The sequence below is a fragment of the Hyperoodon ampullatus genome (genome assembly GCF_949752795.1).
Source record: "Hyperoodon ampullatus genome assembly, chromosome: 17".
Lineage (NCBI taxonomy): Eukaryota > Metazoa > Chordata > Mammalia > Artiodactyla > Ziphiidae > Hyperoodon > Hyperoodon ampullatus.
The window spans coordinates 63,732,218-63,751,114 of record NC_136930.1 but is presented as its reverse complement, the minus strand read 5'-3'; the positions used below and the strand labels follow the sequence as shown (position 1 = coordinate 63,751,114).

General features: G+C 39.8%; 1 protein-coding gene across 1 annotated transcript in view; it reads left to right on the top strand.

The window, feature by feature from the left end:
- The window catches only part of WASHC5 (WASH complex subunit 5), a gene marked incomplete at its 5' end in the record, with an annotated part of 47,677 nt that overhangs the window by 4,848 nt on the left and 23,932 nt on the right, over positions 1-18,897 (top strand). The window contains 9 exons of the mRNA XM_079722267.1: positions 1,967-2,119; positions 3,778-3,891; positions 5,339-5,510; positions 9,910-10,037; positions 11,152-11,281; positions 15,127-15,239; positions 16,756-16,922; positions 17,000-17,075; positions 18,181-18,291. Of these exons, the coding sequence (XP_079578393.1) occupies positions 1,967-2,119; positions 3,778-3,891; positions 5,339-5,510; positions 9,910-10,037; positions 11,152-11,281; positions 15,127-15,239; positions 16,756-16,922; positions 17,000-17,075; positions 18,181-18,291 (1,164 nt within the window). The remainder of the gene's footprint in view (positions 1-1,966; positions 2,120-3,777; positions 3,892-5,338; positions 5,511-9,909; positions 10,038-11,151; positions 11,282-15,126; positions 15,240-16,755; positions 16,923-16,999; positions 17,076-18,180; positions 18,292-18,897) is intronic.

Here is an 18,897-nt window from a genome sequence, read left to right as displayed (position 1 = left end):
GATCCATTGCTGAAGAAGGCAGGCCCTGGTCCCTACTTATAATGAGCTTGTAGCTGAAGAAAGAAGACAGACAAAAGAATTCCAGTAAAGCCAGATGGGTGTTATCTTAGGGGAATCGCAGAGTGTTGTGAAGCATGTGACAGGGGCAGCAAGATTGCAACAGGTGACAAAGGGGATGTCCGGGCAGCCCAGGCAAATGAGGCAGCATGAGCAGGGTTGGAAAGGCTCACTTTCCTCTCCAGTATGTGTATCATTCACTCAGTCAAAATGGTACCAGAGAAAGTTACCATTTGACTTCATTTTCCTAAAGAAAACATAATTTTATGTATTATATATATTTTTTCTTACTAGAAGAGAGTAAAGAGTTGGACCTATGCTAACTGGATATCATTTATTACAGAGCACACCTGTTCTGTACAGTTCTTAGGTAGCCTGCTAGTTTTTTGTATGAACATGTTAAGTGTAAATAAAGAGTTTTTGGTTGTTATTTGTTTTGTTTGGTTTTTTTAAGACAACTCAAAATGAGGAGCTACCTGCAGATACCAGGTCTCCATAATATTTGTTGCCATTTATTGAGAATTCAACATGAACCAGGATCATAGGAGGTTTTTTTTGAATACTGTTTTCTCTATTTTTCACAATGATCTTTCAAAATAGACAGCACTATCCTCATGTTGCTGTTGAGAAAAATAAGGCTTAGAGAGCTTACATAATTTTCACAACATCACATAAGTAGGCAGCAGAACCATAATTTGAATGCAGGCCTGTATGACTTGAAAGCCCACGCTGTTTCTTCACTGCCTCTCGTTAACCCTTCTGTTAACCCTCCTGCCTCTTAGGCGGTCCATTTGGTCCATGTCTCAAGGCAGTTTTCAATTTTCTCCTTGCCCCGTGACCTCTAGTAACACAGGGGTTGAGCTGTGGTTGTGCTGTGTGTCCACCCCTCTCTCTGCCCTCCACCTCCTCTGTCCCTAGCTGATTGGACCAGGGCCAGTCACTTGACCCAAGATGGATCAGATTCCCTGTCTCCAGGTAATTTGGGATTGGGCCTGAGAAACAATTTCTGGACATGGGTTTACCCACAACATGCAAGACTTGGAGTTTGGGCAGCTTCATTCTGCCATGTGATGGAGAACAGTCCGGAGAGAGAGAAAAGTTGAGCAAACACACCCAGGGGAGAAACAGTGAAGGCTTTCTGGTTCGAAGCTCCAGGCCCGTCCCAAGACCTGACCACATTCCTGCCTGTGGGCTCCATGAGACCTTGCTGTGTCTGTCCTTGTAATAATTTCCTCCCTTTCTGCTCATGGTCCTCGAGGCACTATGTACTACGTGGAGCCAGAGATTCCTAATACATGAGGCAATGGAGCCCTGGGACTCAGCAGCATATGAAAGACAGAAGCAGAGCACAAAGCATGCAGACTGAGAAGAGAGAGTGGTGTCTGGGGAACCAAAGGAGGAGAGAATTTCACTCCTCAGAGAATTTAAGTGAGAGTGCTGAAAAGAGTCCATTGAGCTAGCTGACTGTGAGGTTGTGAGAGGCCTTGGGGAGTTCCATGGAGGTGATGGTGGAGATCAAATGTCAGTGAGTTGAAGGATAAACAGGAAGTGAGAGCACCGGTGAGTGTGGAATCCGTCAGTTCTAAGAGCTTGTCTGTGATGGGAGAGACTCAGAAATGGACAACTAGTGGGAGACGCAGGGTTACATTTTTTTTTATTTTTTTAGGGAAAAGAGTTAGAATTGCAGCAGAGTCAAGGATAGTCAAGAGAATGTCATGTGGCTAGAGATAAGAAAGAAGGTCCTGGTTCCCAATGCCATAATCTGAGAATTGTTTCCAGTGCCCGGGATCCTCAAAGGAGACGGACTTTTGAGAGGCTGATGCGTCCTAGAACTAGGTCATTTATTTGGCACATGTAAGTTCAGCTGTTGCTAACATCTGCCTCTCCTGGTCTGGTCTCTGTCTTGCAGGTCTCAGCGTATCCATTGCCAGAACATCGGAGCACAGCTCTGGCAAATCAGGCCGCCATGTTGTATGTAATTCTCTACTTTGAGCCTTCCATTCTTCATACCCATCAAGCAAAAATGAGAGAGATAGTGGATAAATACTTTCCAGATAATTGGGCAAGTATTGCTATTAGTCTTTTTTTTCTCTATGATAAGCTTGCTGGAGAACTGATTTTTCCATTCTTTTGGCCTGTAATCCAAAGGTCATAATGTTGAAATAATGAAACATAAACTCACTTAAGTAAAATTACTTTAAGCCTGTCGAGAATTTTATAAATCAGGAAGGAATAAATCAGTCAGTAAAATTTCCTGAAGCTTCCATTTGTGGTTTTTTTTTCTTTAAATGGATAGCCTCAAGGTAAAACCTCGTGTTAAAATGTGTCTCGCTTTAGCTACTGAGATTCAACTAAGTTACATAAGCATTTCTTTATTTTTTTCTATTTTATGAATCTAAGCTAGCAGAATTTATCTAATTTGTCACTTTGTGAATAGGAATTGCACATTTATAGTAAGTTTTATCTATAAGCTAACGTTGATGGGGCCAAGGTTTACATTACTGCAAGGATGTGCTTGTAACTTTTTAAACATTATTTCACTTAAAAATATGAATTCTTGGGCTTCCCTGGTGGCGCAGTAGTTGAGAGTCCGCCTGCCGATGCAGGGGACACGGGTTCGTGCCCCGGTCTGGGAAGATCCCACGTGCCACTGAGCCTGCGCGTCCGGAGCCTGTGCTCCGCAACGGGAGAGGCCACCACAGTGAGAGGCCCGCGTACCGCAAAAAAAAAAAAAAAATTAATTCTTTAAGGTTTAAGATTAACATTGTACTTAATATGTATGAACTGTTTTCTTTGCACATAGAGGTTTTAACAGAGTACGGTGAATTGGATCACATTCTCAGGGAGCAGATTTTATTTCACTTCTTACCAGCTATTATGAGGGCCCTGAATGAGGAGCTTTACTGGTGAGAAGAGCAGCCTACAATTAGGAGATGATGCTTCCTATCCACAAACGAATCATATGCGTGTGCTGGGAGTTGAGTAGCCAAGAGGAAAGTTCTGAGAGTCTGGCTTCGTTTGCCTAAGCTTAACAAAGAGGTTCTGTCCATAATGCTATACTCAGAAACACTTTTAGTATCAAGGAAGGTCAAAGTCCAATTACATGATACTTACAAGATACATTCCTGAAAAAGCACCCTGGCACACTGAAAATAAAGGATTTTTAAAAAATAAATAAATAAAAGATATGCCAGACAAATGCCAACCAATAAAAAGCTAGTGAGAAAATATTAGACCACAAAGAGTTTTAAAGCAGAATATTAATAGGGATAAAGAGGGACTGCATGTAATTTTAAAAACAAATGTGAAACACAATGCCACTCTGCTCACAGAGATTTTGGGGGACAAGTTTAGTTTGATTTTAAGAGTATAAAGGTGAGATGAAAATGTTTGGGAAAACCACTACTCCAGTCAAAGTGTCTGCTTTTCTTTCCCCTTTCATTTTTGTTCATCTAGGAATCTTACACACAGCAGTTTGAAAGGAAAACCTTGTTTTAGTTATTTTCCCATGAATAGAAAGATTTAATAGTCACTCTTGTTCCCAAGTGCTCATAAGGAAAACCACTTCCCCATATATTTGGAAAATCTTGGTTTTTCACTGGAACGGCATTTAAACTTGAAGGAGTGGGTGTTGTCTTCTATAACTTTGTATTTTCCCAGCCCCTTGCCTTGAAGCGAGTAGATATTTAACAAATACTGAACGATTGTCTCCTCTTGCAGGTAATTAGTATTTACATGGGGATCACAGTTAATCTAGCAGATGCTTGGGAACCCTACAAAGCTGCAAAAACTGCTTTAAACAATACCCTGGACCTTTCAAACGTCAGAGAGCAGGTAGGTTTTGGCTAATCGGGAGGATTCTCAAACAACTGCACACCAGCTTTAATGGCGTAGGAAATGAGCTAAGTAGATTTCCTAAGCGATTTGGAAAATGCCCACATAGACATTTTAGTGCAATGATTAATGAAAGGTGAATTTTGCACATCGGAATAAGAGAGGTAATTGTAGATTTTTAACTTATGTGGGCTGTATAAATTGGAGACTTGGATCCTGAGGAAGATTCAACACCCTAAAATGAACCAGTGTGACATCTGGCCCCAGGTGACTTCATTTACTCCTGCTTAAAGACTGTGTCCTCATGGACAGAGCTCCCTTCACTAGTGGCTAGAATTTTAATGTTTTCATCAGTAGGATGAGTGTTGAAGATGGTAACTGGATGTGGACAATATACCCTTTCACTGTAATTTAAGCTCATCATTTCGGGTGTGTGAAGTAAGCAACAAGACTAAAGACAGGCATCTCCTTAAAGTTGAAATGGCTTTATTCTGTCTCTGATGAGAACCCAGGGCAAAAGGAAATAAATACCTGAGTAAACAGAAGAATCAAAGTAAAATCTTTTTATTGGGGAGCATACTTGATATTTCTAAACAGTGATTATCTTAGCCTATCTGTCTGAGTTTTTGAGTTTCCAAATGTGCATAGAATAATACTGACTCAAGGAACTTCAGCATGTTTTATTCAAACAAATTGAATTCCATAAATAATGCACAAAATAATTTCAGTTTTGGCACATCCCCTAGAAATATATTAGAGAAAGTGGCACTCCCATACTTACTGACCTCAGAGCATTAATTTTTCATGACTAAAATTCCTTTCCAAAATCACATCTTCTCGTTCGTGACATTACAAGAAGTTCGTCAGAGGCTTCCAGTGCCACATCTTGTGGTTGTTTTAAACTAACCTGACTAGGTTAATGATGTTTACCATTTAACTCTTGCTTTAGGTAAAGCAGAATGACCAAATTTCCAAAAAGGCTGGTCAGTTTTGATACGCTGAGATGTATTTCTTTTGTTAAGCTTTTATACGTAGACACTCACCTTTTGAGTATTTCTGCTCTGCCCTGCCTCGTTTGTCGAGGAAGAACAGTCAATTTAGCTTCTGCCTTTGTGTCTCTTTCCAAGTTACGAATAGAAGCGACACCAGGAGCCACCGACTCCAGTTCTCCAGTTTACGTTTGAAGAGACCAGTACTCAGAGGTTAAATCCAAAGTCACACCAATATTTCTAGATGTTAGTCTCTCAATTCTAAGTCCAGTGCTCTTTTCAAAAATATCCAATAAGCCACTTGCCTTTGAGCCTTATCAAGTACAGTCCGTGTGCTATTTGTCTCATATAGAAATGTTATTGTTTGTCAAGGGATTCTTTTGAGTGTGATTCACTTTCAAGGTAAGTGATTCTCTCTTTCTCTGAAATGTAATTCAATTTTTTTTTTCTTTTCACAGGCAAGCAGATACGCTACTGTCAGTGAAAGGGCGCACGCACAAGCGCAGCAGTTCCTGAAAGAAGGTTGTTTAAGGGAGGATCTGGTTCTGGATAACATCCCGAGGCTTCTGAACTGCCTGAGAGACTGCAATGTCACCATTCGATGGCTGATGCTTCATACCGCAGACTCAGGTAACGCACGAAAAGGTGTGACCATCTGTATTCATCCATATAAAGGCGTCCGAACCCAGATCTGCTGCATGATGCAAAGTGGTTTAGCCCTTCAATGAGAATCAAGCTGCTTTTCTAAGTTAGTCATTTTTGTGTCAATTTGGATAAAGCAGTGGCCCACCTGAACAGCCCCTGTGTCAGGTCCTGTTAGGTGCTTGGGAATATGAGGAAATTTACCTCCCAAGTTTGAGGAGCTTGTCACTGGTCAGACTGAGGAGATCGGATGTCTGCTTATGAAAAAGTATAGCTGCAGATCTGTAGTAGGCAGAATAATGGCTTCCCACCCCACCCTCCCAAAGATGTCCATGGCCTAGTCCCTGGAACCTGTGGGCATGTTATATTACATGGCAAGGGGGGATTCAGGTTGCAGATGGAATTCATGTTGCTAATTAGCTGACCTTAAAGAAAGGAGATTATCCCAGCGGGCCCAGCATAATTACAAGTATCCTTAAACTGGGATATCCTTAAACTGGACTCTTCTGGAAGCAGAAGAGTCAGAACTAGACAGATGGCATCATGAAAAAGACTCAGTAGACCATTGCTGGTTTTAAAGATGGAAAGGGCCACAAGCAAAGGAGTACAGGCAGCTTCTAGATGCTGGAAAAGACAAACTGTTTTCCCCTGGAGCCTCCAAAAAAGAACACAGCCCTGCTGCTACCTTGATTTTAGCCTAGTGAAACCCTTTCCGATTTCTCACCTCTGGAACTATGAGAGAATAAATCTGTGTCATTTTTAAGCCACTGAGTTTATGGTAATTTGTTACAGCTTCAATAGGAAACTAATACAAGCGCCAAGGCAGCACCTAACAGCCAGATGTGTAAAATAGTTGGTAGGATTTGAGTCCAGAGCCCCGAGCAGAAGAGAACCATTGCTTGGGGTAGAAGGGCAGAGGTGGTCTAACAAGGCTCCGCAGAGGAGACAGGAGCTGACCAGTCCTTGATAGGATTTTACAGTAAAAAGCAGAAGAAATTCTAGTCTGGGGAAATGATGGAAGAAAAGTATGATTTTGGCAGGACAGAAAAACATGGTTCCACTTTGCTGAGGAGCTGGCTAGACCCGGGTGCTTAATTATGGTAGATGGGGTCTTAATCTTTTCTGGGTCATGATCCTCTCTGAGACCCTATTGGCCATCAGGCTCAGGAGCTTTTCTGCCGCACGGCTTTCAGAATCTTAGTTCCCCAACCAGGGATTGAACCCGGGCCTGTGGCAGTGAAATTGCAGAGTCCTAACCACTGGACCGCCAGGGAATTCCCTAAGCCCATGAGTTTGAAACCCCTGGTTTAATAGTAGAAAATTAAGTAGGTTGGACTAATACCTGAGCTTTTTCGGAGCTGACACAGTCCTCATACTTAGTAAATGCTCGATCAATACTAATTACTAAAGAGTTCCCTCACCCAGAGCTGCACACTCCTTCCCCTAAGAGTGGTGTCATTCAGCAGCTCTGGAAAGCCAAGCCTCTGCTTTTTGTTTTTCACTCAACTAACTTTTCTTGAGCACCTACCGTGGTCCCACTTTCAACACCTCCTTGTTCTTTCAAGTAAGACTGTCTCTCTCAAAGAAAAACTGTCCACGCCAGATAATCCTGCAGCCTACCTCGGTAACACAGTAGCCCTGTCTCCCAAACCCTCCAGGCTAGATGCCCTTGACGCTTCCTCTAGCTACCCCCTGTCTCCGCATCCTGTGAGTGGTCAGCAGTGAGAACAGCAGGTGGACTTCCTCATCCTTCATCTCTTTGAAAACATGGAATTTCTCTTCAGCCTTCCCTCTTCACACCAGAAATCTCCAGCTTCTTAAATCTTTCCCACAAATGCTGCTTTCCAGTTTTGTTTGGTTTTGTTTTGTTTTTTTCATCATTTCGATTCTTGGCCTGGATCTCTCTCCAATTTACAGTTTACTCTCAGCATGAATACAGGGCCACATCATCTAGTGGACTAGTCTTTAATTAGTTGAGTTTATGTTTAACATGAAATCCAGTCCTAATTTGAGGATTTTACTACGTTGACTCAGCTTGTAATCTTCTTTACCAAAAGTCTTACATTCTGAAGCATATAAACAACTCGAGCCCTCTCTTTATCCTGTCATAAAGGCAACTGTGGGTTTCTAGTGACTCAGCCTCCTCTTTGTCTTCTGGACAACTGTGCCTGACAGCCGTGCCTACGTTCTGGAAGCCAGTGGTCTCCTGGATTTGTGCCCCTGCCAGGGACAGCCTCGGCTTGCCAGGGTTCTCTGCTTTTCTCTCTGGCCACATCTGTTTCCATTTCTGAGCTGGCAATTGTCTGACCTGATTGCACAAGGTCAGAATTTACAAGAATCAAATGATTTGCCTATCTGGTTGTGAGTCATATGTGGGAAAAGTAACTGCTTATTTAGCTTTTATGGTGTTTTGGCCATGGCGTGCAGAAAAGAAGGCACAGATTTCTCATATTCCCTCCTGTTAACTCTCTGCAGCTAATTGTTAATGCACAGTGATGTCTCCTGTGCAAAAATGAAAGCAAATTAGTATCAGAAGATTTCTTGTTGAGTTAGAGTTAATATAAAGACAAGTGGAACTCCTTCCAAGTTTGTTTTTTCTTAAGTTAGGCAAACATGAAGCTGAAAAATTGTCTCTGTGTGATCAATGTCATCAGTGCCAATATATTTCTTCCTAGGGAGTTCTGGAGGATGCATGGTAAATCGGAACTCTGCAGTTTCCTGTGAAAACTGAGCCCTCCTCCAGGTTGTCAGGAGTCTCCTTCTGATGGAGTAACTTGGAAATCAATATGTAAAATAGCCTTGCTCAGGCTTCACCGTGACTGAAGCACCAAAAACACCACTGACATGTGCTCAGAAGGCATGGTCGTTCTGTACATGCTGGACCTCCTAAGATGCTGATGGGAGGGCTTGGAAAGCGGGAATGAGCACGAGTGATATTAGAGCAACTATCAGGGTCCTTGTACCTTATCAGCTGTGAACTTTCTGACAGTGTTTATTGTCTTAAAGTTTTTATCTTGACTTTATTTGCAATCTAAGTAGCTTTTACTTGTAAACGTTTTACCTTATCCTATTTTCTTTTTCTTTCTTACATAAATAATTGACCCCATAAACCAATTTCAGCAAATATCAGCATTTTTTATCCTATATACTTTTTTAACATAATGTTTATTTTAGTTGAAATGATTTAGCTTGGCAACTGAGAGGCTGACCAGGGAATCAAGACATCTGGTGTCTTATCCCTGGGTCATCACTGCCTAATTTTGTGAACTTGGCCTAGTAGCCATAAGCTCTCTGGGTCTAGGTGGTGGATAATCCAGGAAGCTCTGAGTGCCAGTCATGCCTTTACAAAGAGCAGAATGGTCTCAGGTCTGGTTCTTCCTGTTTGGAGGTGCCACATCTTTGTGTGGGTAACCCTGCTTCCCTGATGTATCAGTGGTCCCCAAGACCACCCAGGTTCAATGCTTTACTAGACTCAGCATATAGTAGTATTTATGGCTATGATTTGTAATAGGAAAAAGATAGAAAGCAAAATCAGCAGAGGGAAAAGGTGCCTGAGGTGAAGTCTAGAGGAAACCAGGCACAAGCTTTTAAGAGTTCTCTCCTGATGGAGTCACACAGGATGCATTTAATTCCCCTAGCAATGAGTTGTGGCAGTATGTGTGAAATGTTGTCAACCAGGGAAGCTCATTAGAAACTCAGTGCCCAGGATTTTATTGGGGGCTCATCAAGGTAGCCTCTACCTGGCAGGTAACAAAATTCCAAACTCCCAGAGAAAAGTAGGTGTTCATAATAAACCACATTGTACAAAGAGTTAAAGCATGGTGGGCCACTCTTACCAGTTCTCAAAATGGTGGGAACTCTTCCAAAATCCAAATTCCCTAATGCCAGCCAAGAGCCGGCCTTGCAAGCAAGCCTTTTTGAAGACGGCAGTCTTGGGTCTGCTGTGTTAAATCTTTTCTGCACACCTGTCCATAGTTGAATGGCAGAGATCAATGCTTAAAACAAAAGCAGCTTCAAACAGGACACAAGGAGGCCATGCACTTAGGAAATGGTGCCAAAAGGCTTGACCCATCATATTGGACAATTGATAATAAACCATCCACACAACGCTTAAAAAATTTGGCAACACTGTTCTCAGTTTGCTTTTTTCATTCAACAATACATCACGATGACATTCCATGTCAGATTCAATGTCATATTTAACAGTTCAATTGTGCATACTCCATAGCATAGGTGTAATATAATTTATTTTACTACCTATTATTGATATACATTTTGCTTATTACTTTTTAAATGCTTAAAAGGGAAATGAAAATATTTAAGAATTCTTATTATAGATATTTTCTACACATTTAATAAATTGGAAACTCTTTTCTCCCATGTCTAGCCTGTGACCCAAACAACAAACGCCTTCGTCAGATCAAGGACCAGATTCTAACAGACTCTAGGTACAATCCCAAGATCCTCTTTCAATTGCTGTTGGATACTGCACAATTTGAGTTTATACTCAAAGAGGTAAAAATATTGAATGAATAATCACCAAAGTCTTAGTTTTTTTATGCTTAAAAATTTTTTTAAAGATCAGGATTTTGTAGCTGTGTCTCTGATTCAGGCTACAGATTCTAGCTGTCTGAGATCATTCTTATAGGAAAAGGACAGGATTAAACAACAAGCGTTTAGTGCCTACTGTCATTAGGGATACAATGATAGGAAAAAATGCACCAGATGGTGGAAGTTACAGTCTACTGAGGCATGCGGACAGTAATCAGAGAATTACACAAATGAAAATGAATAAAAACAGGTATACGCTCTATAGGAGAGGAACATAGTTCTTTGGGTACCTAAAATAAAGGATCCTGTCCTAGCTTTGACGACTTCCCTGAGAAGAGAAGCAAGAGTTGCAGAAGGGAGCTAAGGAAGGTACCTGTCAGAGTTAGCTAAGACAAAGATGGGTGAGCATGATGGAGAACATTCCAGCGAGAGGACAGAATATGTCTAAGTCCTCTTGGGTAGGGAAGAGCCTGGCCAGTTCAAGGATCTGAAAGACCAGTTGGCTGCAGGGGAGAGAATGCAAGAGAAAGGTGGTAGGAAGTGAGGTTGACAGGTGGGCAGCCTGCGCTGGGCCTTGCAGGGTGTTAGTCTTCATCTTAAAAGCCATGAGAACCTATTGGAAAGAGCCTAAGTAGGGTGGTAGTTTGCATTTTAACAAAGTTGACCTAAGGACCTTGAGGATTTGAGTTCAGTCAAGGAAATTCTGGGCTTGGTCTTACTCCTAAAAAAGCCTCTATGGACATAATAAAAATCACAGATGCCTGGGAATGTCCAGGTTCTGTAAAAGTAACTTTGGGGGTTTGGATCAGGTGGCCTCAGGAACTAGCTAGCCCCAGACATTAATGCCAATTCAGAACCAACACTCTCCTTGCCTCAGTTGGTCTGAGAGCCACTGTCTTAGAGATGGTCTAGCTTTTGTCCCCCAATTTGTATAAAGTAGTAATGCTTAAGAGGCGGCATCAGACTGATGTTAGGCACCTATTTTTATAATAAATTGGGTTTCGCTCAGGCTTTCTTAGTAAACTGCCTAAGCTGGATTTTCTCTTAAATCAGTAAATCTCTTCTGTCTCTTCAACAGATGTTCAAGCAAATGCTTTCAGAAAAGCAGGCCAAATGGGAACATTACAAGAAGGAGGGCTCAGAGCGGATGACGGAGCTTGCTGATGTCTTTTCAGGAGTGAAACCCCTAACCAGAGTAGAGAAAAATGGTAATTGCTGAAGAGGAATTATTGGTATAATTGAAAAGTATACACATTATTAGAAACCAGCAGAGTAAAAAGTCATTACCGTGTCCTCATTGTATGCTGGGATGTTGCTAATGAAGATCAGAAGTTTAGTTTTGGCTGCTCCAGCCTTGTGCTCCCTTGGGCAATCTCATATTCTCTCTGGACTTCAGGCTTCTTATCTTTGAAGTAAGAGGTTGGGCTAAATCATGGGTTCTTGTACTCTGGTTCATAAATACAATAGTATTTTATAGAGTCATATCCTCCCCCCACCACCATAGTATGCAAAACTGGTGTGTCATTAGTATGTAGTTTTATGTGCGTGGGGATGGGGGCATAACTTTCATGATCTTCTCAGAAGGATACTTCACCCAAGAATATTAATGACTGCTAACATAAATGATATCTAAGAATCTTGTGTTCAGTCCTATTTGGTTCTTCTTCACCGACGCATCTGCCATCTAGTGGCACAAGAGGGGACCCGCAGACTGTTTTGAAATAACATAGCTCAAGTTTTACTTTAACAATTTTAATCTTGCTTCTTTTAGGAAATTTTATCTATAGGAAAATTGTGGTATCACTTCAAATTTTTGAAGGATCCTGTCCTATAGATAGGATCCTTTCAAATTGCCCCTGAAAGACCATTCTGAATTTTAAGGTGACAAATTAAACTATTTTTTTTTGGTGCTTAATATTTTAACTGTCAAATTTGTTTCCAATAAAGTTAACTATACAGTAGAATTGATGAATAATATAGATTTTTATTTTAAAAAGCTCCACTATTGTTAATCAATACAAGCTTATGACTATTGTATTTGATTTATTTGTTGCTGATAAAAAAAATATGTCCAAATTACATTAATATTCGTATTGGAAAAACTAGAGCAGTTTTTAATAGTGTGATATAAATTGGCAACATGTTTTGCAGGTCAGCATATTGTATCTAAAAAACAAAGAACCACCAGGACCAATCTAACCAGACTAGTTGTCTAATCAGGCACATTAATCTGTATTCTAGTCCCTTTTAAGTTCTTATAAATACCAGCAATCTTTCAAAGGTTATTCAAAACAATATCTTATACTTTTTTGGCTCTATAGCATATTTCAGTTAGGTAGTACTTTCACAGATATTTCTCATTTGATCCTTACAACCCTGTGAGATAAACATCTTTATTATTTTATAATCACTTGCCGAGGGTAACAAAGGTCCAGAGCCTGTATCTCACTCATTACCTCCTATGTTCTTTCAGCTACTCCGTAGCTGTCCCTCAGTCCTACAAATAATCTTTAAAATTATAGCTAGTGCTTTTTGTCAATTCTTAAAATAACTTAGATTATAAGCCCTTAAGTGCTTTTATTAAAGTGAAATCATTCCATCGATAAAGCAAAAAACCTTTACAGAATCAACTTGGTGAGGTGAAAAGAGTGAAGCCTTTGATGGTTTGCACATCCTGGCTCTTCCATTTAGTAACTGTGTGATGCAGCAGAGGGTTCTTAATATCTCTGGGCATCAGCTTCCTCATCTGAGAAATGGCTTTTAATTCCTACTCCATAGATTTTTGCGAAAATTAAATGAGACTAAGCTTAAAACTTGGCCTGATTCACTGAGGGTCCTCAGAGCATGTTTACGGCCTTCCCCATCTCTGCCTTGAGAAATACCTGGCTGGTTTGAGAGCGCAAATGGCGCCACCTAATCCATTCAGACTCCCCACAACTCACCACTCACACTTCACTCTCCTGCATGTTGGTCCCTCTTTGCCCTCCAAGACGTGCCATTGTCATTTTGCCCCAGAGCCTCTGCTCATGTCTGTCTCTTCATCTAGGGACAGATTTTCCCTCTCCCTCCCTCTGCCTGTCCAGACCTCTACCCATCCTCTTAACTCTGTGCCACATCCTTCAGTTCCTTCCTGACTCCTCCCCACCTGCACTACTGTCTTTGCACACATCAGTTTACAACATTTATTGGGTGGGCCAAAAGGTTTGTTCAGTTTTTTCCATAAGGTGGCTCTAGTAGCACTTAGTTGTCTTTAACTTCATTTGAAACAATTTTGTTAGATTGTATGTGACACCTGTCACATCAGCATGCATTAAAAAAAAGACATAAAAATTGGTGAATTTTTGAATAGCCATTTTAATATTGAAGGTGGAAGAAAAAAAGCAACATTTTTGGCATATTATGTTTCCAGAAAGGTATAAAACGCAACTGAAATGCACAAAAAGATTTGTGCAGTTATGGAGAAGGTACTGTGACTGATCGAACATGTCAAAAGTGGTTTGCGAAGTTTCATGCTAGAGATTTCTCTCTGGATGATGCTCCGCAGTCAAGTAGACCAGTTGAATTCAATAGCAATCAAACTGAAACAATAATTGAGAGCAATCAGCGTTTTACCACATGGGAGATAGCCGACATACTCAAAATATCCAAATCAAGAGTTGAAAGTCTGGGCTTCCCTGGTGGCGCAGTGGTTAAGAATCCACCTGCCAATGCAGGGGAAATGGGTTCTAGCCCTGGTCCGGGAAGATCCCACATGCCGCGGAGCAACTAACCCCGTGTGCCACAACTGCTGAGCCTGCACTCTAGAGCCCGCTAGCCACAATTGCTGAGCCCGTGTGCCACAACTACTGAAGCCCATGCTCCGCAACAAGAGAAGCCTGTGCACCACAACGAAGAGTAGCCCCCGCTCACCGCAACTAGAGAAAGCCCACACACAGCAACAAAGACTCAAGGCAGCCAAAAATAAATAAAATAAATCAATTAAAAAAAAAAGTTGAAAGTCATTTGCACCAGCTTGGTTATGCGAATCACTTTGATGTTTGGGTTCCACATAAGTGAAGCAAAAAAAACCTTGACCGTATTTCCACATACGATTCTCTACTGAAATGTAATGAAAACGTTCCGTGTTTAAAACAAATTGTGATGGGCAATGAAAAGTGGATACTGTGTAATAATGTGGAACGGAAGAGATCGTGGGGCAAGTGAAATGAACCACCACCAACCACATCAAAGGCCGGTCTTCATCCAAAGAAGGTGATGTTGTGTATATGGTGGGATTGGAAGGGAGTCTTCTATTATGAGCTCATTCTGGAAAACCAAATGATTAATGCCAACAAGTACTGCTCCCAATTAGACTAACTGAAAGTGGCACTCGACAAAAAGCATCCAGAATTAGTCAACAGAAAGCGCATAATCTTCCATCAGGATAACTCAAGACCATATGTTTCTTTGATGACCAGGCAAAAACTGTTACAGCTTGGCTGGGAAGTTCTGATTCATCCGCCGTATTCACCTGGCATTGCACCTTTGGATTTCCCTTTATTTCGGTCTTTACAAAATTCTCTTAATGGAAAAAATTTCAGTTCCCTGGAAGACTGTAAAAGGCACCTGGGACAGTTCTTTGCTCAAAAACATAAAAAGTTCTGGGAAGATGGAATTATGAAGTTGCCTGAAAATTGGCAGAAAGTAGTGGAACAAAAGTGTGATTACGTTGTTCAATAAAGTTCTTGGTGAAAATGAAAAATGTGTCTTTTATTTTTACTTAAAAAACCAAAGGCACTTTTTGGCCCACCCAAAACTTGGGCCTTTAACCCTTTTCTGCCAGGTGTTATAAACTAAGCTATTTATACAGAAAGTTTCATCTCTTCTATTAGGTCACATGCCCGAGGCATTTTTGTTGTTATTGTTTGGAAAATTCCTAAGACCAATGTTAGGTACATAGTAAAAGCTCTGTGACTAAGAGCTAGATTTGTAAAGGATTACTTACTTAAATTCAAAGCCACCACTGCAGGAATTCTGGGATTTCAGTAGTCTTTTCTTGTTTCTGTATTAATAGAAAATCTTCAAGCTTGGTTCAGAGAGATCTCAAAACAAATATTGTCTTTAAATTATGATGATTCTACTGCTGCAGGCAGAAAGACTGTGCAACTAATACAGGCTTTGGAAGAGGTAAGGAAAGTCTTTTTAAATGACAGTTCTCAGATCATGAATCATACTTTTTGACCTACCCAGCAGTCTGCTCCTGTAAATATAGTTAAGAGAATATTTTATCAGAAGCAAAAGCAATATAAATTAATGTGTTCACTCTAATATTATATACAGTGCCCTAAAATTGCGAAAATAATTAAATGACAATAATAAAGAGAATAGTAGTAAAAATTATGATACTTCAATTTGCAGGAACATGTAGTCTTGGAAAAAATTATGAAGACAGTATAGAAACATTGGGAAAACTGTGGTAAGGAGGTAAAAGCAAAAACAAAATTGCATTGTATGCGCTACTTTCAAGTTTGTAAAAAGTGTGTGCCTTGGGGAGAAAACCTGGAAAGGGATGGATACACAAAAATGAGAATAGTTGTATAATGATCATATGCTTTAAAGTGATGTATTTTTTCTGAAAAAAAGATTTCTTTTATCTACTTAAAAGTAATTGTACAAAAAAAGGAATTATACCTCCACACTCCTTTTTTTTTTAATAATATCCTTTTTTTAATTTTTTTTAAATTTTGACCACACCACGTGGCTTGCGGGATCTCAGTTCCCCGACCTGGGATTGAACCCAGACTACAGCAGTAAAAGCACCAAACCCTAACCACTAGACCACCAGGGAATTCCTATACCTCTACACTCTTAAAATTTAATTGTATGTTTAACCAGGAAAATAAACAAAAGCATCAGAACAATAAATATATATATTATATGAAACATCATCCATCATCATCTGGAACCCTTTCCAATTGATAAAAGTGTACATTAAGACTTTTTTCACTTGCAAGACTTTCTTATAGGCTCTTTCTCATTTTTGCAAGGATTTTAGGATGGCCACTATTATAGCAACACAGTATAATGCTCCATTGTTAGCATGCCAGTTTCCCTAGCTATTCCAGAACAATTGCTCACTTGTGCTATTTCTATTTTGGTGGTTTTTGGATTTTCTAGTCTATAGTACCACTATAAGCAACTTTGTAAATCTCTGATACTTTTTCTCTTTTGCATTATTTCTTTTGGCATATATCCCAGGCCCCTTGAATTATGTACTTAAAATGTCAAAACGCTGTGGAATCATTATTTTGTTTTAAAGAGCCCATCAAAAGAACTTAAAATGTGCAAGTGCCAGCACCTTGGTTGTGATGTGACTTATTTTGTTTTTTAACAATCCTGCAGATCTTCAGAATTAGAAGGATTTTTCAATACATGTTTATTGATACTGAAATGGAAAATGGGAGTATTCGCTTATTACGTCATATATGTACAGGATAAGAAATAGTGGAACATTTTCTAATCTCAGAAATTATGCATTGTTTTCTGACTTGGCTTATACATTTCTGAAATTATAATTTGAAATTAAAATTTTGCCAAGACATTCTTAGTAAGTAGTGCGCTTTATTGGAAGTGTTTTCAAGGAAAAGTGAACACTATACAGGCCATTCAGAATTTTAAAATCCAGTGTGTTTATGTAACTCAGGTTCAAGAATTTCACCAGTTGGAATCAAATCTGCAAGTGTGTCAATTTCTTGCTGATACTCGCAAGTTTCTCCACCAAATGATCCGAACCATTAACATTAAAGAGGAGGTCCTGATCACAATGCAGATCGTTGGGGACCTTTCTTTTGCTTGGCAGTTAATTGACAGGTAATGTGGACAGCCTGGCATTTGTCCTCAATGAAGGTCGTTATGAATGTTTCCTTACCATTTATCTCTTTTTACAGTTTCACGTCTATCATGCAAGAGAGCATAAGGGTAAACCCATCCATGGTCACTAAACTCAGAGCTACATTCCTAAAGGTAAGCAGATAACAGTAAGATTGCATTCTCAGTTACTAGGGAAGAGTTGGCCTTCATTATTACCTCATTCATTAATTCAGTTCAAGATTTCACCCTTTTAGGAAGTTGGTTAAATTAAGTATTTTTATAGACTGAAAATTGTTAGCAAGTTTTTCATGAGAGCATAGTTGCAAAAGATGCCGGAAATAAAGTTTGAATTAATAGTAGAAGTTGGAGTGTCTTAGAGAAAATTGTTTTTAAATGAAGAAATAGATTTTTTTAAAGGTTTACAGGATACTAAAAATGTGTGTCCTATGGGTCCTTTATTCCCTAGACATGAATAAAATCCTTTTATTCATTAAAAAAAATTCTTGTTGAGCCTCTGCTACAATCTGGGATCTCCTCTAAAGGTTAGGGAATAATGTTAAACCACACGGGCATAGATTGGCCCTTCTCTCAAGGTAATTTCATTTCATGATAAATGAACAAGTAATTTACTCAATGTCTTCTGATGGAATTACCATATATATCAATTCTGAGGTGCACTTTCATATTTTAACATCTCTGTAATTGGGATGTGTTGTATAATTGATGGCATATCATAGTTTAGTTGTCAGCATGTTTTTTCTTTTTTTGAGCAGTGCATAAAATAATGGCACTTCTTACAAGCCATGTCTCCTTAGATTAGACTCAATATGGTAGTCCGTCAAACGGAATGTCTGATTTCCATAGAGGAGTAGCTGCCTTCTGTAGCACAGTGGCTCAAATTTGAGCATGCAGGAGAATCACCTGGAAGGCTTGTCACAGCCCAGATTGCTGGGCCCCAGCCCCGGAGTTTCTGATTAAGTAAATCTGCGTGGGGCAGAGAATCAGCATCTGTAACAAGGTTTCAGGTGATGCTGTTGCTGCTGGTCCAGGGACCACAATTTGAGAACCACTGCTGTAGCAGACGACTGTCATTTTAAAAAATTGTATCTTGTCAGAAACTATGAATGACACTGATGAAGTTCAGTAGTTGTTGCTCTCTTTTGGGCAAAGTTTTGTTGTACGTTATACTATTTCTGGAAAAAGAGATTTCTAGGACTTTTTGAAACAGAGAAACAGATACATCTTATTTTCCTTCCAGCTTGCCTCTGCCCTTGACCTTCCCCTTCTCCGTATTAATCAAGCAAATAGCCCCGACCTTCTCAGTGTATCTCAATATTATTCTGGCGAATTGGTGTCCTATGTGAGAAAGGTAAGAAATGCATCAAGGTGATGTCTATTTTAATGGCAAACTAACTGCTGTTTTAAATACAAACGATGTGCTTGGGACCCTGAAAAAAGTACACCTGTGTTCCTTTCCCTTATCCTTTTTTTTTTTTAATTGAAGTATAGTTAATTTACAATGTTGTGTTAGCCTCAGGTGTACAGGAAAGTGCTTCAGTTTTACCTATATATAGGTTATTTCAAGACATTGAATATAGGTCCTTGCAGCAAGTCCTTGTTATTTATCTATTTTATACATAGTAGTGTTATATACCTTTCCCTTATTCTTAATTTAATCCCAGAAATTTGCAATACCTGAAAATACACTTATTCTTACCGGTACTGTGGGTGTGCAGCTGTGTGTTTACTTTCAAAGAACTTTCATACCTATTTTTTAAATGCTGATGGTATTAGCCCCCATTTTATAGGTGTAGAGATTGAGAAACAGAGATCTTGGTGACTTCTTCAAAGTCATAGTTGGTAAAAGAGCCAGATCTAGATCCAGCACATTCTAGTTGGAACTTAATCAAAGTTTTCAGGAGCATTTTGGTCCTTGTTTCAACAACTTATGGTGTAGCATAGAGCCAGACAGGCC